This window comes from Aythya marila (assembly GCF_965140915.1).
Source record: "Aythya marila genome assembly, chromosome: 8".
Lineage (NCBI taxonomy): Eukaryota > Metazoa > Chordata > Aves > Anseriformes > Anatidae > Aythya > Aythya marila.
Genome location: NC_139049.1, coordinates 9,461,803 through 9,482,668, shown reverse-complemented (window position 1 = coordinate 9,482,668; position 20,866 = coordinate 9,461,803). Strand labels below are relative to the sequence as shown.

Here is a 20,866-nt window from a genome sequence, read left to right as displayed (position 1 = left end):
AGGCTCATTTTCTTCCCTTCAGCCTCTTTCTTCCACAAAAATCCACTCTGCGTTATGGCACGCACAGGGCACGGTGTTGGGTGCCCATGGGGAGACAGTGCCTGGTGGGAGCAATGTGAGCAGTGCCCCGGTCACACTGCAGGGCTGGGGAAGCTGGGGGACTGTTGTGCTTGACCCTAACACCCCTTCTCCTCTGTCTTTTCCAGAGTGACGGGATGGAGGGAGGCACACGTGGCCAGGCGCAGCAGGAGCGCACGGTGTTTGTCGTGGGCACGGCACAGCCCCGCCGGGATCAGTGCAGAGGTGATTCCCCGTGAGGACACAGGGACACCCCCTTCCAGGACTGCCTCCCCTTCCTTCTCCCTGCTGCCTGATCGCCTGCCACATTTCCTTGGGATCTGCAGGAGGATCCAGGACTGGGAGTCAGGGGGCTCCTCACTGCACGGGGCTGGAGAGCGCGACGGCGATGGGGACGCGGACGAGGGACCCTGTGTGAGCCCTGGCTGCTGGTGGCAGACTCGGGGCACAGCTCGCTGGGGACGGGGCCACAGGGGCTCCTCGGGGTGGGGACAGAGCCCACAGTGCCCAGGCTGGCCGCTGATGTCCCCCTGTGCCCCTCCAGCTGGATCGCTCCCCTAGTGCCGGCGCGGAGGCTCGCTCGTCTCACCATGGTGCTGCCGCCGCCCGACAAGCGCCACGTCTGCCTGACCACCATCGTCATCATGACCAGCATGGCCTTCATGGACGCCTACCTGGTGGAGCAGAACCAGGGGCCCCGCAAGATCGGCGTCTGCATCATCGTGCTGGTGGGGGACATCTGCTTCCTCATCGTGCTGCGCTACGTGGCCGTGTGGGTCGGGGCCGAGGTGAAGACGGCCAAGCGGGGCTACGCCATGATCCTGTGGTTCCTGTACATCTTCGTGCTGGAGATCAAGCTGTATTTCATCTTTCAGAACTACAAGGCGGACAAGAAGAACCTGGAGACGGTGGCCAGGAAGGCTCTGACCCTGCTCCTCTCCATCTGCGTGCCGGGGCTCTACCTGGTGCTGGTGGCCTTGGACAGCATGGAGTACATACGGACCTTTCGGAAGAAGGAGGACTTGAGGGGGCGCCTCTTCTGGGTGGCCCTTGACCTGCTGGACATCTTGGACATCCAGGCCAACCTGTGGGAGCCGCACAGGACCGGCCTGCCCATCTGGGCGGAGGGGCTGATGTTCTTCTACTGCTACATCCTCCTCCTGATCCTGCCCTGCGTGTCCCTCAGCGAGATCAGCATGCAAGGGGAGCACATCGCCCCCCAGAAAATGATGCTCTACCCCGTCCTCAGCCTGGTCACCATCAACATCGTCACCATCTTCATCCGGGCCATCAACATGGTCCTGTTCCAGGACAGCAGGGTATCCACCATCTTCATCGGCAAGAACATCATCGCCATCGCCACGAAGGCGTGCACCTTCCTGGAGTACAAGCGGCAGGTGAAGGAGTTCCCGCAGAACGCCATCGCCCTGGAGCTGCAGCAGAACTCCCTGTCCCACAACCAGACGGTGCACAGCACGCAGGGCATCCCCCACGAGCCGTCCCCCGCCAGCGAGATCCTGGACACATGACGGGTGCCCCTGCCCAGCGTGGGTTCAGACAGCCCCCGGGGAGGGACGCTGCTGCCCTCCTGCTGCACGGGGCGAGCGCGAGGGACACATCCCAGCAGCGAGGGCTCTTCTGGGCACGGAGCACCAACCGCGTTGTAATTGAGCTATGGAGGGTCCCCTAGACGTCTTCATCTCAGGTATAACCCTAGGAGTCCTCCGGGAAAACCAAATGAACTTGCAAAGGACCTGAACCAGCCAACCCTCTCCCTCCTGCCAAATTCTCCCCTCCGAGCAAGGACCGCTGAGGGTGCGACGTCCCTTTCTACTCCTCCAGCACCTCACCCCGACTCCGAGCCTGGACCCAAGATTTTAGTACCGGAGCCCTTTTTACAGCGTGGGGACGGGGCCCTGGGTGCAGGGGCTGGGGGGAGGGCAGGCGTTTGAACCGGTGAATCCCGTGATTATACGTGTCTCTTATCTCGACTGGTCGTGTTTACAGTTCCCTATTTATAATCTCCCCGGTGCCGCTGTCCCTGCAGCGGGTGGCAGCGAGGACAGCCCCGTCCCGGCGCTGCCGGGAGCAATACGTGCCAAGCCGGAGCCGACCTAACGCTGGTGTTTTATGGATTTCCCTCACTGCAGATGACTCAGCACAAGATTTCTATTTTCGGGAGGGTCTCTCCGTCCCTCCCCATGGTGTTGCCACGCGCCCGCCCCGCAGCCCCCGTCCCGTGCCAGCGCCCGCGGGCACCGAGGAGGACGGCGACGATGCCTTTCACTCTGGCATCAAGAGTTTGTAAAGAGGGCTGCTTTCCACAGCTACTATATTTTTAAAAGAAAATATTTCAAATAATTAAAAAAAAAAATAATGCAAAAAACGCCTGGGAAAGCGGTGCTGCCCTTCGCCACTGCTCGGGTGGTGGAGACCTGGGGATGTCCCCAGCCCAGATGTTTGGGGACATCTCCTCTTCTCTGCCCCCCGAGCCGTGGCAAGGGGCTTGGTCCCTGGGCAGAGGGGTGGGAAGCGAGGGCCAGCGGGACAATAAAAGCCCAGTGAGAACGATGGCTTCGTGTGGTCTCTTTTCTGCCAACGTGGGGAGGGAGGGGGCAGCAGGGAATGCAGCTCACCTACAGCCCAAACCCCTTGTCCCCTCCTGCCCCCCGGTGCTGTGCCAGTCGCTCATGGAGCAGCAAAAAGCTTGCAAAAGCTGAAATATTTGTCCAGCCAAAACACTGCCCCAAGGGCTCGGGCAGCTCTCAGCTCCCTTGGCTTGGGAAAAGGGAGACAAGCAGTCACACTGCATCTCCAGCACACCGAGATTGGATATTTTTTGCTTTTTCTAAACCAAGCATTTCATTTGGAGAAGACCGGAATAAAAAGCCTGCTGCTGTTTACATTTTCCTTCCGCGTTTTCTCCTGGCTCTGCTCGCTGGATTTGACCTAGATCCACAACTCATTTGAGTCTCCATCTTTTCAACCCGTCACGATCTGTCCAAAACGTTTCATGCAGCCCTGCTCCAGCCTTCCCAACTTAGGAGCGGCGCATCGCAGGGCTGTCAGGCTCCCCGCGGACACCCTGTCACCCGGGGGTGACACTGCGGGGGCTCTGCTGGGAATAAATGCGCTGAGAAATAAAGCAGCATCCTTGCCAACAACCATGAGTTTGCAGGAGATCTGGCTGGAGAAGTTTCTCCCTCAGGAGGGAGAGAGCAGGTGATTTAAAAGGTATTAGCAGGAATTAATTAAATGGCTAAATTATTCTGCAATACCTATGGAAGTGCATATTGCATCTCTACTGGTGCCATTAAGATGCACATGATTAGCACCCGTGCAATTAACTCCCAAGTATCTAATAACGTTCTGTTACTCTTTCAGGTAATTAATTGACGAGCCTTTATGGTACAGCTCCTCCCCGGCGCTGAGCACGGGGGGCCTCCAGGTGCTCGCAGTGCCCTGCAGGTGCCGGGCCTCTGGGAGGTGTCTGCGTGCCAAATGCTTCGTCTTCCCTCACCTCTGAGCAGGCCTGGGAGTCCCCACAGGACTTGGGCCTGGGTGGCAGTGCCCTGGCTAACCCTGGTGGCACGGAAAATGAGGGAAGGTTCCCAAACGGCCCCAAAACACGGCTCTGCTGGCATCGCAGTGAGTGGGGAGCCCGGCTGGCGGTGGGGAGGGCTGCCTCCAGCCTGGCTGCTGGGTGGGGAGAGCTAAATTACAGCTAAATAGGCTGGGGCAGACAATTCTCAGCTCTCTGCTGTGCAGGTGTGTTGGCAAACTGCTCCTCTGTGAAAGGAGAACGTGAAGTGAGGTACCCCCGGACCCACAGGTCTCCCCATGGCTCTGAGCTCCTGGAGAGCTTGGTGCGGTGCGGTGGGGAGGGCTGGAAGCTGCCAGGCTGCATTTATTCGGGCAGGTCATAAAAGCTGCCCGTTCCCTTTTATTGCAAACCCCTGTCCCTGGCAGGGTGCTGTGTGCCCTCCCCACGCAGTGCCACGCGTCCCGGTGCCACCCAGCGCATCCCTGCGTGCTGTCACCCCCACCCGCATACAGGAATATAACTTATTTCATTTGATTTTGTTAAATCTGGGCTCATTTGCTGAGCAGGATGAACCCAGGCATGCAGTCCTGCCTGCCCCAGACTCACCACACTTCCCCAGCTCCCTCCAGTGCTGCAGGAGGAAGGAAGGCAGCAGGCACCCTGAGCTCCGCTCTGGGATCCCCGTCCCCCTGCATTCCTCAGCTCCATGCCCTGCGCCAAAAAGCCTGAGTTTCTCATTAATTTAATCCAAACTTTGAATGCCCTGTTTTTTTTTTTTTCACGTGGGTCTGGCTTCCAGGCCTGGCATCCTGGAAGGGTAATATCCATTTAAGTCACTGATTCACGCGTGCTCATTTAATTTTGCCTTAATAAAGATTTTATGTGGTTTTGACATCTTCAGCGCCTCGAATGTATTGATCACAGCAGCCCGGAGAAACATTACGACCATAATGTCTCAGGAAGCGTTAAAAAGACCCTGGCAAGGCATATTGATTGCCCTCTTCTGCAGTTCTTTGGAGACAAAGAGCAGGCGAGGGGAAGCGCTGGCACTGCAGCGTGTTTCCATGTGAGCTCCCCTGATGTTACAGCACATTTGCAAACACATCCCTGCGAGTTCTTTGTCGGGACGTGAGGAACCAGCGGGATCCTTGTGGAGATGTCCTGTTGCCAGAGCTGGGAGGGCAGAGGGCAGAGAAGCAGATGCCCTCATCCCCCGTCACCCAGAGGAGAAGCCCTGGGGCTGTGGGGACACCTGGCCGCACAGCCTGCATGGCCCCAGCAGCTCTTCCCAGAAAATGTGCCCCCAGCATCTCCGCAGAGCTGCAAACTCATTACGGGCATGGTACGCTGAGTCCAAAGGAGATAAAAATTAGCAGGATGACCCATTGCTGTGGCTGGGAAAGCACTCAAGACAGGAGAGGAGGGTAATTAGCGCCTGGTGGCCAACAGCTAGGTACATATCCACGCTCCAGCGGCCGCTGTGCAATCACCTGCCCAGCTGCTGATGGGAGGAAGTTTTGAAAAGGCAATTTAGTAATTGCAGTCATTTTTCCCCAGCCCCAGCATCAGTGACTTCTGTCCGAAGGAGACTCGAGCTGCTGATACACACACGTCTTGCTCCTGGGGGAGCAGCAGGGGGATGGAGCTGGACGGGGCTGTGGGGCTGAGGATGCTGAGGGGCTGAGCACAGCAATGCCTCCTCTGTCCCCAGCAGATATCTCAGGGCTGAGCACACGAAGCTGGCTGTGCCCAGCAGAGTCAGAGCCAGGAGCAGAAAAAGGCACTGTTCCCTTCCTGCACTGGTGCCAGGCAGAACTTAGTATTCAGAAACTGTTTTCAGATGTTTCACTTCACAGCTGGCGAATGAACTCGGGGAACTCAATAAACCTCTGTGTAAGAAATTATCTCTCATTAATCTTTCTGGTGAGTCTGGCACCTGGAATAGCATAAATCTTTACCTGTGTGTACCAGGACACGGGGGAACAGGTAGGCAGTGAGCTGTACCAGGAGAGTCCCAGACTCTAAATAAAGGATAAATCCTCATAAAATTTTCCTCCTGACCTCCCTCTGGGAAGAGGAGAGCAGCCATCGGAGGAGAAGCATCCTCGGTGACCGGGCTTTGGGCCGGAGATGTGGTGGCCCAGCGACCTGCAAATGGAAAGATCAAAACACAGCGAAGCAAATCAGTTCTGCATCTGTAACCACCACGCGGAGCTGGAAAGACCACTCAGCTCATATTTTAAGAGCCTTCTTTTAGTGATGCCTAATGTCCCATGACCGGTGTCCAACGAGGAGCAATTAAGCATTTGCTTAGATAAAATGTGATTCTCCGAGCACTAACAGGGTACGGGATCTTCCACCGTAGCGTCAGTGCGTGGTTTTGTGCCAGGAGGATAACGGAGCTGCAGGAATTGCTCGGCTCCCCTCGAACGGCCGCGATCTCTCTGCTACCTGGGCTGCAAATGAATTGCTTTGAGGAAGGGGAAAGCAAATGAGTTCCCAGCTCATTCGCAACCGGAGCCAAGCCCGGAGCGCCGGGTCCTTGAGGCATCTCCGCCCGGCAGAGCGCTGTGCGCTGTTCGGAAGGGATAAAGTTATACGGCTCCGGAGTTTAATAATGTGAGCCCAGCAATCAAAGAGATAAATTTAATGGTGGCCACTTAGAGAACCTGCTGGCTGAGCCGTAATGTTTGATGATGTTGCTGAAACAAATTCCTGTCTTTCTCAGAGCCAGGGAGGCCCATAAAGGCTGGCGGGACGGAGGCTCAGCCTCTCCAGCTCCGCGTGGGAAGGAGCTGGCACAGCCACCACCATGAAGTAAGGACAGCTTCGCAACCCCATCCCGACACCTCCTAGGCACCTGGCAGTCCGTGGGGCAGGCGTTTTCCCTTGGGAACACAATGCCACCAGCCCACGGTGACATGTCCCCAGGGACAAGGCAAAGCCGCCCGTGCCTGTTCCCTGGGTTTGGGGCTCTGCCAAGGGGAGGGAGGTGTTCCCCCAGCACTGCTCAGGCAATGAGCACTTTTCACCTCACATCCCCTTTTATGACACCTACAAATCAACACCAAGGGTACAGCAAAATTAATGAATTTTGGCTGTAATCGCTTTAGAAGAAGACAACATTAAGTCTTCACTCGCTTTGAGGCATCTCTGTAGCTGGATTTGGGCCATTGAATGCAAAAAGATAAAGGAAAACCAAGCACAGCAGCAAAACTGGGGGAAAAAAAAATTAAAAAAAAAAAATAAAAAAAAAACAGGACAGCTTCAGGATTCGGGAAGGAGCCTGCTGGGTTCCTCGCAGGACACATTGGCACGCCGGCCCCGGGAGGGCTGAGCTGCACCTCGCAGGGTGCCCAGGAGCATGGCAGCCAGTTCAGCATTTAATCTGCAGCAGGATTTAGCAAAGCACTTTTCTGTAATTGTCAGTGCTGGAGAACTTTTAAGTGTGTCCTTTAACGGGCTCCTGAAGGACTTGTAGTTTTAATGAGCGTCTCAGGAAAGAACAAACTCTCGGTACAGTGTTAGCTTTGGAAGCAAAAGTGATCTCACCAACACCCAACATCGAGTTTGATTGACAAGGCCGATACCCATAAACCGTGCTGATTGACATTAATTAGTCTGCCAGCCTTTGATTGCTTCTGATCATGTCCTACATCGCTCTGATTAAAAAAATTAGTCCCATGCAAAAAGAAATCAGTGCAGCTGGGGCTGCGTCGAGGAGACCTCAGCCAGGGCGTGGGGTTTGGTACTCGACGTCCTTGCTTGGGGAGCACGGGCAGATCTTTTTGGAGGGCTGGGGCAGGCAGCAGGGCAGAAACCCTGCGGCCCCACGGTTATAATGAAGCTATCCTGCACAGGGCCTGGTTCCTCGGGGCTCCCCTTTCTGTCTGGCACAGAGGCGCGTTGTGCCGGGGCTCGGCAGTGTGGCACGCACGGCTTCCTGCGGAGGGGACAGAGGGGGCTTGTTCTGGGGACAGAGCCAGGGCACACACTGCTCGATTCAGCTCCGACGTGGGCTTTGCAGCTCGGGAGAAGAGTCCTGCCTCTTCTCTCTGCTTCCCTTCCTCACCAATCTCGGTCCTCGCCCAGCTGAGCTGCAGCAGGGCAGCAGCCGGGCAAATGGAGAGCGGTGCTGGAGGTGTCCTGGCACAGCAAGGGAGGATGAAGAGGTCCCCGTGGGAGGCTCTCTGGGGAGAAAAAAACATCAGATCCCCACAAGGCAAGGGAATTTGAGGGGTTCTTCACCTCTTTCCTCCCCTCTGTACAGTTCCGTCAGCCTGCACAGAGCAGAGCCGAGGAGCGCTGTGAAATACACAGTTCCCATGGCAGCCAGCAGCGGCTCCCAGCCCAATAAAAGCCGGGCCATGATCACACTCTATTAGTTTGATAATATCATTTATAGTTGACTTAGAACTGCATCCCATCTAATTAAAACGGAGCTGCTCGTGAAAAGCGCAAGAGCAGAAAGAGGCACAGAGGATCATTGCCCTGAGCCCTGCGCCGGTGCAGCTGTCTTGTTGGTGAATGGCTTTTTATTTCCAGTTTCACATCGGAGCTAATTTCATCCATCACCAGAAACAACGTGACTCATGCCCCCAGCAGGCGTCCTGTGCCATGAGAAAGCACGGGCAGGGAGGGGGAAGCCCTGCTCTCCAGAGCGAGTGTCATCTGCAGCTCGCCTTCCCCTTAATCATGCTCTGCTGCCTCCCGAGTTTTGCAGGGGCTTCTGCGAATCCGGGGGAAAGCAGACAGCACAAATCAGATCTCTGCGACAGGGGAATGTGGGATCCAACCCACATCTGCCTCCTTTCCCCCTTCATCACAGGCACAGGCACGGGGCTGGCTCAGGAGTAGCGGCTACGAGCCCGGCGGCGCAGGAGAGGGCAGGGATTGCTTGGAGGAAAAGCTCTGCTTGGCACCACGCCGACTTCCACGAGAAACAAAATGTCTGAATTCAACGAAACGCTCCCGAATTAAGGAGCCTTCTTTCACAGACAGCTCGCTGCTGGGGAGGTGCTGAGAGCGTTTGGAGGATGTAGGGCATGGCGATGAGGAAAACGCGGGCGGACAGGTCCCGGGCACCGCACGGCCTCGCAGCAGACATGGGAGCTGCTGCCCTGCCTTCCTCGCGAGGGAGAGGAGGAATTCCAATCTGCGTGTTTTAATGGGAAATAAATCCTGTCAAACCCTGAGAGTTAGTTTTTTTCCATATACTTATGGGCTTGATTGATATAAGTGAATGTGTTGACATGATACGGTTACGCACAGGCACGCGCCGTGGTGCCAGCCGTCAGGCTGATTAACGCACGCACCGTACAGACGTGTGCCATTCACAGACTGAAAATCGGCACACAGACAGACCCCAGAGTACCTGGAAGTGGGTACAGCCCCACGACTGCAGCTCTGGTGGCACCCCACCGCTACCAGACCCCTGCCCCAGCCTGCTGCAGCTGGCAGCATTTCCCATCGGGAAGCCCCAAGGTGAGCAGGGGCACGGTGTTAAACGCCCAGCTGGCCCCAGGGCTGATCCCACAGCCCAGCGGGCTAGTGAAGATGCAGGGCTGGGTACAGCCAGCCCCACCAGCACCATCCCTTGTTTGCAGGGTGCTCCTACAAAGCTGGGAGCAGATCAGCACACTCCGGGATGCTGCTCCCCCTCCTGAGCCTCCTGGCCCTCCCTGCCAGGAAAGCGCAAGGGCCCTGGTACAGCCTCCGCAGCTCAAATCAAAGCAAGCGCATCAAAGGAGACAATAAAGCAGGGGAGAGCAGCCTTCAAAGGCGGCTGGGCACCGGGCCAAAGAGAATTTATCTTTCATCGTTTTCTCTTGAAAGGGAAAAAATCCTGCCAGCCGCTCCTGGCCCTGCCTGCCTCTGGCAGGAAGCAAAGTGGGGGCGACCCCGGCCGTGCACCGTGGCCTGGGAGGGATGGGAGAGGAGGGAAGGGACGGGGGGAGCCCAGCTGACCTGCCCCGAGGGCACTGCATCCTCAGCTGGCAGGGTGCAGGGTTATTGCACGTGGCTCTGGGTGGTGTGCTGCGTCGGTGTTTGTGGTCCTCTTATTTGTGGATGCCCAAGAAAATCTGCTTGTTCCCACAGAACACGTGTGGAGAGGAAACGTGCCATGGCTCGCTAGGAGCAGCAAGGAGGGGACGATGCCATGCCATTTGGAAAAGGTCCTTTAATTACCTGCAGAATAAATGTACGGACTGCCAGCCTGCAGGTAATTTGCAAAGGACAAAGTGCTCTCGGTAAGGATAAAAACTCATCTGAAGTAAGCCTCTTTTGCCAAAAAAAAAAAAAAAAAAAGGACCACATTTAATTTGGATTTAGATCAAGGTTCCAGGCTCATGCTAAGTGCCTTTGCAAATCACACCCCGTGCACCACAACCACGTGGTGGGCAGGAGAGGACCATGAGCATCTGTATCTCAGGGCTCCAAACGAATTCTAAGTTTTCATCCTTAAAAATTTTCCTGATGATTTTTTTTCAGCTGGAGTACATGGGTTCCTGGTAAAAGCTTGGCTAAATAGAGCATGCTTGCAAGCCCTGCAATTTTTTTCCTGCGTGCCCACCCTGTGGTCTGTGCTCACCTGGGCCCCCAGCTGCAGGCACAGCTGGGGATGATAATTGGCAGGGCATTTAGCAAGAGGGCAGCTCCTAAGCCCCTTGTGGTTTAGAAGCTGGAGGTTTGGGGGGTTTTTGCTGTCTCCCTGTGTCTTCCCTGGTGGATGGAAATATTCTCTGCTGCAGCCAGAGCCTGTGCTATGTCAGCTGTGATGCCATGGGATGTGCGGATTTGCTTCTTAATTGTGCTCTGTGCATGTTGTTCGTGTATGGATGTGCTCGAGGGAAGGTAAGCAGGGAGCTGTGTGTTATCTGGGCAGCAGGAGGGCTGTGTGGGGTGCGTGCTGTGGCTGGTTCTGGGCAGCAGGGCTGCCCCTGGAGCTGATGGGGGGATGCACGATGTGGTTTTTGAGCTGGGGCTGCTTGTGGGCTGCCCCTGCTGGGGGTGAGCCTGGCCATCCTGCCCTCCAAGCGTGGCTGCTGGTCCCCTCCAGCCTACACCAGCTGCCAGATGTTCCTGCCCCGTTCCCCCTCTGGTTTCCTTCTCAAAATCTCTTCGCTTCAGGGAAGCAGCAGCAGAGATCCCCACGTGAACACTTAGGGCCTGATTACACTAAAAGCACTGGGGCGCCAGGCAAACATCATCACAGGGAGTGCCGCTCTGAAAAAAACAGCTCTGGAAAAGCAGCTTCTTTAGGAAATGGCAAGAAGGGGCTTCATTTCTTTTAGGTCCCAGCTGTCAGGTATTTACAGCTCATTGTTCACACAGTATCCCAGCCCTGGGCTGTGTAAGCAGACCCCAGGCACGGTGCAGCCCCTGGGTGCCTGCGGATTGTTGCAGCCCCTCCATATCTGTGATCTGCCAGCAGTGCCAAACAGCACTCCTCTGGCTGCTCTGCGGAGGGGTGGCGTCTAATAACTTCTCCCCGGCGGTGTGGCTCTGCGCCTCCTCAATTATGTAACTGATAAGGAAAATAGCGATGAGCTCTCAGGAATGCAGAGTGAAGGCTTTCTGCAGCGCAGCGAGGGGAAGGCCTCCTGTGCTGAGTCCTCAAAGACAGGGCCTGAATTATTTACAGGGGAACCTGCGATGCCTGCACGGAGAGCAGCAAACAGCTTTATCTAAAAGCTGTGCGAAAACCAAGTGGCACCAAACCTTGAGACAGCCCAAACCGGTGGGGTTGTTTCTCCAGTGTTAATTAGGGATGCTCCAGGCATCACTGCCCAAACCCTCTGCTGCAGAGCATCACTGCTCTGGGAGCTGTGCTACAGCATCATTTTTTCCTAAAGATCAATCCCTATGGAAATAAGCACCGGGAAGGAGGAGGGCAGAGCTGTCCTGCTCCAGCCATGTCAACCCCTGGGGGCTGAGTGGTTTGGGGCTCTGAGGCAGCTGGACCCCATTGTGCCCAAACCTTCCCCTTCTGCTGGGCAGGGAGGGGAAAATGCTCCCCAGGAAGGATGGGGACAGCTCTCGGAAAGCAGTGCTGTGTGATCAGGTGGCACACAGACCCCGGGACAGCACGCATAGCCATAAGGATGGGGATGCGCTCCCAAATCTATCCCTGACATCTCAGCAAGCAGCTCCCACTTGGGCTGCAAATTGCCCAGTTTACTGGACTATTTCAGACCTTTTTATTTTTTTTTTTTTATTTTTTAGATGTATGTGAAGCCCTCAGCGTTTCCCTGTGAGCTTAATTCCCGATTTCTCCCGGAGGCTGGTGCTCTGGGAGTTGCCATGGTTACTGATGCGTGCACTCCTCGTTGCCCGCGCTAATGACCGTCCCAACCTCTTGTTTGTGGGAGAGGCCGCAGACCCCAAAAGAAAGCAGTGCGGCGTGACAGCGAGCTGCTGCTGGCTCAGGGCAGGCAGCGGGATCAGCGGCCAGCGTTAATCCCATTAGCGAGCTGGGATTAAAAGAAGCCAAGCCCCTGGGGTCAAGCAGGAGAGCGGGCCAGCCCTCAAGGCAGGTTGGCAGGGAAGTCCCCGCGATGCAAGTGCACAATGAGATATTTAGATTTCTAGCATGGGGATGGAAGAGTGGCATCACTCACCTTACAGACAACAAACCTTTCCTCCTGGTGCCCGTCACCCCTTCCAGGAGTTCACCCATGCCCCCCAGCACCTGGGGGTCGGGCCCCAAGCATCGCAGCTCTCCCTGTGCTGTGTTTACCCCCAGGCTCATCCCGTGGCTGTGGGGTTATTTTTAATCCATTCCCTCTTTGGCAGGGGATTTCCTGGTGTCACAGTGCCAGGCTCAGCCTGGGAGCACCCCGCGGGGATGTGGGGCAGGGCTGGGGGCTAGGGGCACGCTGCTCCCCTTGTGGTTTGGGCAGGGTGAGGGAGAGGCAGCAAGGGGGCTTCTCCCCACCTCTGCCACTGCGTGCGTCTGGGTGGTGCCTCGTCCCTCTGCCAGATGTGGTACAATGGGCTGGGAGGAGGAGGAGGAAGGGGAGAATGGGATGGGACGGGCAGAGAAATGGGCACGAGGCAGGCAGCACAGGGTTAGGTGCCATTTTCCATAGGAAGCCAGGTCAAAAGTCACTTCTGCTGTCCCTGAGCAATCTCTGAGATAATAAGCTCTTTAGCTGTCTTTACAGCAATGAGTGATTTAAGGAGCTCGGTCTGCTTAGCTTATTAAAGAGCTGGGTAAGTAGAAATATGATTGCAGTCTTTAAGCACCTGTGTGGGGAGATGTATGGTATTAAATCGGTCTTTACAGCGGCTGATGAAGACATCGCAGTGGCCAGCAATGGAAACTCAGCAAACTGCTAGTGGGGAAAAATGCAGTGAACGTGTGTGAGAGTAGCTGGCACTCGGGGTCAGAGCACACCCAGGTTTTCAGTGTCCAAGCAGAAAGTTTCTGTGATCCTCCCAAGCCCTCAGATCCACAGACCTGCCCAGAGGTGACGAGCAGGGCTGTCCTGAGGGATGGATGGACGGACCCCAGGAGAAAGCAGGCAGCAGGAAGGCAGGCAGAAGGAACCAAAGCCAGAGGAAGAAAAGCTCTTCAGAGAGAGGCCCTTCAGAAAAAGTAGAGGAGAAGGTGTGCTCCCTATGGACATTCACAGTGCCTTCTGACCCAGGTAAGCTTCCTGCAAACACAAGTTAAATTGAGTTTCCTCCTCACCTCTGTGGGCACGGATGTGCTCTGAGCTCTCCCATCGCCAGAGCTGCAAATTCTCCAGCTCCCCTTTGAATCAGTTTTAACTTCTCTGCAAGCAGGACAGAGAAGAAAAATTGTACTTGGAGGAAAGCAATTAAAGATGTACATTTTTATTAAGATGCTAGGCAGAACTGGCATTTCTTAGCACTGCAGAGCAAGGACAGGGAAATACACACCTGTTACCTCACCTTCAAACTGCTTGCACGAAGCTGGCCTTGGTGTGCGCTCACAGCCTGCAGCTCTGCAGGAACACAGGGGTCCACAGCCCTGAAGGAGAAGAAAAGCTGCCTGTGGAGAAAATATTTTTTGGGCAGCACCAGGCACACCATGTCCTGACTTCAGAAAAAGCCCTGCAGGGATTTAGCCCAGCAGTGCACATCCCCTTCATCCACCTTGCCCTGCCTGACCCCAGGTGCCAGGTAACTGTTGATGCACAAGAATTTGGAGGAGGGGAGGGATTGATTTTTATTTAACCCTGTCCCTGACTGTGAGCATCATGAGTTGGTGGGGCCCTGGGGAAGGTGGGTGAGCACTGGGGGCATCCCAGCATGGTCCCTGCTGCAAGCCTCATGTGTCTTCATGCCGGGCTAGCTGCCCCAGTGGTGGCTTGGTCCTGAGGTCTTTCAGTGACTCCTGGAGGTGTTTACTTTCCTGTTGTGTGCTATGTAATTGCATACATCTCATTTACAGTCCCCATCATCTATCCGCCTTGGTAATTGGGCAGCCGGTCTCAAAAATGCTGATTTACTGCTCTGCTGATGGCATGATGCCTCTGTATGTGGGAAAGGCAGCCGTGAAATGCCTCCATCCTGACCCAAATTCCACTACTGATTCTGCTCTATGGAGCTAATATCGTTGTGACCTGGTGTTTTTCTACCTGATGTGCTTGATGCATGGGTGAGAGCGTACCCATGCAGCCCTTCCTCCACCAGCAGCGGGTGAATGGAGATTTCCTCTGCTCCTCTGATTTGAGTAAACCCTTGTACTGGACTCAGCATCCCTTCTGTGAAACCCTTTGGCTCTCAGACCTCACGTGCCTTCTGAGAGAGATCCCAAAGTCTTCATACCAACACCCAGTGGGGACTTGGTGTGCTGCTGTCCCCACCATGCCTGCCTTCCTGGGGACGGGCACCCTGGCTCCATCCCACCTGGGGACAAGCCCTGGCACCCCCCTGCAGCTGGTGACACTTCCCACGTGGGCACTCCGCTGCTCCGTTGCTCTTGCAAGGGACTGATAACCTCGCCGTGTCGGTGAGATTTGCCCAAAGCCTCTCTAAACACGCTTAAAATGAAAGCAGGCTTACTGCTGGCGGCACAAAGCACCGGGATTTAGCGACTGGCAGCCAAATGTCACCGGAGGGAGATGCAAAGCGGGGCTGAGCCCGCAGCCTGGCGGTGCCCAGGGTTGTGCTGGCAGCGGGGGCTCGGAGGCGAATCCCCCCTAGGGATACTTCTGCAGATGGCTCGAGGAGGAGGAAGGAGAGCTTGTAGGATGAGTGAGGGCTGCAATTAAAGGTTTCTGCCGCAGAGCAGGGCAAAAAAGAGCAGTTTGGTGCTGGTGGTAGCTGCCAATGCTTGAAAGGTGCCAGGAAATCTGAATTCAGATTGTTCTAGGACCTGGGGCAACCCTGCCGAGGCACTGACCTGCCTGCCTGCCTCCCCCGCTGCTCCTTCCAAACGGGGGCTGATTTCTGCTCGGTCCCCGGGTCAGCAGTGCCACCGCTCCGAGGAGCTCCCACACCACCTGCCACGGCACAACTGCGCCTCTCTCAGGCAGCACTGCTCTGTTCTCCTCCGCAGAAACAAATCTCCTTCAGCTGCTGCCCCCAAACCTCCTCCCGCACCCCCCTCAGCCTGCGGGTACAGCGAGCGAGGCAGCAATTTTACCTATGGGCATCCCTACCCCTGCAGTCCCCCAGGCTAAATTGCTTTTCCCATAACTGGTAACCGTTGCATTTTCTTATTTCCCAAAGGAAAAGCTTTGTCTTCAGCCAAAATTCCTGTGCAGTTCTTATTTACCAAGGAAGACAGCAAGAACCTTGTGTGTTTTTTTTCTTTTATGCCAGCACTGCATGGGATTGACGTGTACACCTCCCTTAACGGGCAGTTTGGGGTAGCAGAAAACATGCACCAGAAGGATAACTCCGAGAGAGCAGGTAACGAGGGGAATGTTAAAGAGTCAAAAGCACTGGAAGCAAAAATACTTGCACGAGGTGACAGCGGAGAGAAATCTACTGATGTATGCCTGGGGAGGATGTCACCCCACACCACCTAAAAAGAATGGGGAAAAAAGGATATCCCCAGGCAGCGACCCAGAAAGAAAGGCAAATGTCCACAGGAAGGTGTGGAGACATATTTTGGGTCGCTCCTCACCTCCCTGCCCTGCAGCCCAGGTGTCTGTAGGGTGGGAAGCTGTCCCCAAGGGAGCCGGCAGCAATCAGGAGCTGGGGATGTGGGGGGGCTGCTGATGAGCCCTGTCCCCGAGCTCCGAGCAGCAGGTGGGCTGCAGCGCCTCGAAATGCCACTCTGCCAGCTTCGCCCATGCTAATTTCCCCTGTCTCTTAGTAACGGGCTGTTCCAGGTTATGTTAATATGGATTTAAATTCTCCAAAGAGCAGAAAATTAAGGGAAATTATGAATCAATTTACGTTTCATCTGATTCATAAACCTACACACTCTACAAAATGAGTTGATTTGAAATAATTAAGGTTAAGAATGTCCTCATCACCTCTCCAGTAATTCCACTAGATGCGGTGCGTTCTCATTGTCTTTACTCTTGCTCTCTTTAGCATTTCAAATTACACGCCTCCCTTTGTGTTTTTTTTCCAAGCTGTTGCGAATTTGCCCGGCAATTAAAAAGTGATATGTAATAACAATGACAGCAGTAGCAACAATAAGAGCAGTCGGCTGCATTTGGTGTGTTTTGTTCACCAATAGGTATGGCAGTTTGGAGCAGCTCCAGTGCTGTCATGCTTTTGTGGGTGCATTTCATGGATACGGGACTCATTCCCCCAGCCTCCTGTGTGGGGTTGTTTCCATTGCTGGTTTTCCTGGTGATTACAGATTTATCAGTGGCTACGGGGGCTCTCTCCGTGAGCAAATACGCGTCAGCTGGGTGCAGCTGTGGCATTTCACTCCAGCAGACAGCAGCTTTCTGTCCAGATTGCTTCGGTGATAAAGCAGAAGGAAAATGTCACCTCCCCGTGCCTGCTTCTGAAGGTCTGCTGGGAGCGACGATGCATCCTTCCCCACCTGAGCTCTCCGGTGGTGCTGTGCCACTGCTGGGGACCCCAAAGCAGGGCTGTGCTCATGGCCCTGCTCCCTGTGCATCACAGAAAGGCAGGGGCACGAATGCAGGATGCCTTCATAGCCCAGGGGCCAGCTTGGTGAAGTCTGTAGCAGGCGATGTCTTGTAAACAATTCCAGTCAGGAGCATGAGGAGAGGAGTGCTGAAGCCAACGATTAGCAAAAAGAAAAAAGACAAAACCAGGGAATTGTCCAAGTGTAAGATGTGGTCTTGCAAAAGGTCCCACCCCGAGCCTGGAGGGGAGCACCAGCCCCATGGGGTCCCACAGGCTGCTTGGTGTATCCCATTCCTCTATGGCCATACTCTGCAGCAATTCCCATCCCCAAGGGCATTTTCTTTACCCTCACCCTCAGAGCTGGCTGACGTGGCCAGCAGCAGGAGGGGCAGGCACCCAGGCTGGAGGCCAGGCACCAAACCCTGCTGGTTGTGTGAGGTGGGGGCCGTGGCACCCCTGGGCAGGCAGCGCAGCGCGTCAGATCTCGGCATGCCGTGGAGATGCTGGAGGTATTGACCCCCCCTTAACCACACTCTGAATTTCAGCCTTGCCAAACAGACTCAGCAGCATTTGAAAGGTGTAGGAAATGCCCACAGGTGATGTCAGAAGCTGTGAAATACAGAGCAATTAGAGCAACACCCGGGCAGTGAGACTTTGGGCTGCTGCTGTGCGTTTCTCTCCAAGGCGCCCGGTCTGCACGGCCTTACAGGAGCTGCTCCCACATCCTCCCAGCAGCCTGGGTCCCTCTCGCTGACACGGCCATAAATCACTCCTGACAAATTTAACAGCGACTCAAGGGCAGCAAGGAAGCAGAGAATGGCAGAGAATGGATGTCGCTCCTGCCAAAAAGCGCTGTGCGGCCCCGTGCCACCGGGTAGGGTGGGCGGCAGAGGATGGCAGCAGTGACAGCTCCGTGTGGTTATCGCCTTGCTGCCACGAGCAGAGGCTCTGACCTTGTCTCAGGGATGCGTCTCACCTTGCTGTGTGTCTCAGCCCTTCTGCTCTCCAGCCAAAAACCTCTCCATGCCTTCTGAGGCTGGGGCACGTGGTGGGGTCCATGGGCAAAGCCTGGCAGCTGCACCAAACCAGCTGGAGAGGGTGGGAGACCCGGGGGCTATTTGCACTGATAGCAGGAGATGTGACAGGAGTGAGCACCAACCTGCCATCTCCGTCATCTTGTGGCCAAGGTAACGGTGGGAGGTGGGTTTGCCTTGCTGCATCCCTCTTCAGATGAAAACTAGCTCACGTCAAGCTGCTCTCATTCACAGATCCCCCCAGTTCGGTTTCTAATATAAAGATCCAATTTGCTCAACACAGCTGCGGTTTTTGGGCTCTCTCCAGCTTCCGTGTCTGATACAGAAAGCGTGCCTCCTGTGCAGAAAGGAGGCACAAGAAATGCACACGCAGGATTTGGCCCTGTCCCCCCTGCAACACATTGTCCCTGCGCTCCGGGGTGCAGGAGGGGCATCCGTGGGCATCCCTCCTGCACCCACAGGGACTTCTTCCCGTGGCAAATCCAGCCCTGAGAAGGGAAGCCTGAGCTGATCCTACGTGGTCACCTCAGCCCTGTATCACTGTCCACCCACTGAGCCTTTGGGAAGGGGACGTGCTGCTGGGCAATGGCACAGGGTTGGTGCAGCTCCCATGTGGCTTCCCAAAAGTGCTGCCCTACTCCTTCAATCGCTCAGCGAGATGCCTGGTGGGGTTTATAAAGTGTCTGAGTGCAGTTTGTGCTCTTGGCTAGCAGGAAATTAAATGCCTTTTGGTTGTCTCTTAGGGTAGCAGAAAAAGAGTTCAGGAGACTTATTAAACTTCATTTCCATTTTCATTCCTGGCACACTGAACAGCTCCGTCTAGCTGGATTTAGAGTATCTGTTTGCTTATCTGCTGGACAAACATGAGTGCAGCTTATTACAAGTTCAAAATTGTAAAAAATCCCATTCATTTATTTTTTTCCTTTTTTTTTTTTTTTTTTTTAATTTACTATCCCCTTGCAGCTGTGAGCAGCCTGATCAGATGAACTATTGCTTCTCCCTCATCTCACCTCCCTGTTCCCAGACGCTGAGGCTTCAGAGGAATACTGAAATCCAGGCAGGGCCTTGGAGCTACAGCAGGTTTCAAACTTCTGCCATGGCAGGGATGGGCACAAAGGGAATAAGACTTTTATTTCAACCCCCATTCGTATTGTCGCTTCTCACTGCACACCTGACTATGGAGCAGGTTGCAAATTGCAGAGTTTACGGGAGATGTGGAGGTAATTTGGGGCAGGGAACTGGGCTTCTGGGAACCTGGGCCTTTTCTCGTTTTCATAAAATCTGTATTTCCATCACAAAAAGCCTCTTGGCTGGCTGCAAGTGGCAGAATTGATGCTCTTTGGCATTTGTCTTTCTCCGGGACATTTTCCTTTTACATTTTGTATATTAAAACACATTTTAAATGATTGTTATGTCACATGGAAATGGCATAGCTATTTTAGTAATTATCTGTTTTATAGATTCATACATTTTAGGGCCAGGAGGGACTATTACGGTCTGCGGAGCAGCGGCCAGAGAAGCTCACCCGATGATTCCTCCCTTAAGCCTTGAGTTTCTGGCTGAGTGACAATCCATCTTCAGACGGAGATGAGAGAAACCCGGCTGTAATTAGAAAGCAGTGAGAGCTGGAGAATTTACAGACCCTGTGGGTGCCAGTACCTGTGGCATTGCACACCGAGCCCTCTCCCTCTGACAGCAGAGAGGCAGATGAGAGTGGTATGGGGTCCCAGGGGTGTTGGGAATGTGCTATAGGAGAGAAAGGTGCTTTAATTGATGGAGTTAAATACGCTGCTGTACATCCCTGGGGACGGGAGTTATCTCTGCCGGGGACCAGCAGCTCTGGACTCGTAGGCCGCAGCGGCAGCAGGGAGCCCTGGTGTGCTCGGCTGGAGGTCTCGGTGTGTGTGGTGGTCATGCTGGTGGCTGCTCACACCAACTGAGCCCACGTGGCTGTCCTACACGGGCAGGACATCACCAGGGTCGCAGCTCACAGCCCCACACACGACCTGAGAAAAGGGGAGCGTGATAAGGGTGCTTTGCGTGCCGGGATATGGCAAAGGGGGATGACCACCGATTTTTGTGGGGGCTGCTGCAGGTCCTTGCTCCCCTTGCTAGCAACAACCCCTCAGGTTTTCGGGTGCTTTGTAAGCAGAGGAACAGCACGCTTCTCAGTGCTTGGCTTCAGGCTCACCCAACCCCCATGCCCCTGAGCCACCCCCAGACCTCCCCGCTGCAGCCAGCTCCCTGCAATGAAGCCAGCGCTCCTTTTACACCAGCAAAACCCTCCCTGCTTCACACATTTCTCCCCTCCAAGCATCAGGAGCAGGCGCAGAGCAGGGGCAGGCTGAGGGCCAGCACGAACCCAGCCGGCTGCTGCCATCTACGGCGGGATCGCTGCAGCAGAGCAGCACCAGCAGCCCCGCGCCTGCTGCGGCCAAGCACAGGGGCTATGTGGGATTCTTAGTTCCTTGCAAACTTTTTTCACCCAGAATCCATTATTTATTTATTTATTTATTTATTTATTTATTTATTTTTAATCTGAGATTAGGTCCCTGCTTGCTGCGTGCTACCAGGCACGTGTCCAGGTCGCAGCAGCTTCGTGAGCTGCTTCACCTGCACGCCGCAGTGGGGGGACAAGGAATTAAGCGGCCTCTAATTTTATCACCAGGGTTCATTAAGTTAATTAAATACTCTGGACGCGCTCCGTTAATCAGCTTTGCGATGGGAGAGCGGTTTCGGCAGGAGGCAGGGAGCTGCCTGGCAGCCGCTCCTGATGGAGCTGGATCCAGGTTCCCGCTGTGGCACGGCACCGGGGGGCCCTCGACATGCATTTTTGTGTGTCTGGGAGGAAGATTACAGACACCACCTCCAAAAAAAGGTTCTCCTAGAAGAAACAATTACCCCAGCCAACTGGTGGTTTCGGGACAAGGCTCTGTGCAGAGCAGTGGCACGGCTGTCCCTGCATCGTGGTGCTGTCCCAGGTCAGCTGCTGCACACACACAGGAGTGGTGCAACAAGAAATAAGTGTATTTTCCCCCAAAATGGGCTCAGGCATCCCTCATTAATGCCACCAAATTCGGGGCAAGTTTATTGGGATTTGATGGTTTCAGGGTGGGCAGTAGTCATGTCCTCTACAGCAGGGGCACTTCTCCCCCACCAGCTCCCGAGCTCGTGT

The 20,866-nt window shown here is 54.9% G+C and overlaps 1 protein-coding gene across 1 annotated transcript; it reads left to right on the top strand.

The window, feature by feature from the left end:
• The first annotated feature begins 584 nt into the window (after positions 1–584).
• TMEM121 (transmembrane protein 121) lies at positions 585–2,253 on the top strand. The gene has a single exon (XM_082765725.1). The coding sequence runs from the start codon at positions 669–671 to the stop codon at positions 1,605–1,607; it is 939 nt and encodes a 312-aa protein (XP_082621851.1). The 5' UTR covers positions 585–668; the 3' UTR covers positions 1,608–2,253.
• The last annotated feature ends 18,613 nt before the right edge of the window (positions 2,254–20,866 follow it).

Bases quoted from the DNA above. Each gene is read 5' to 3' on its own strand.
- TMEM121 (XM_082765725.1), top strand. From the start codon at position 669: ATGGTGCTGCCGCCGCCCGACAAGCGCCACGTCTGCCTGACCACCATC.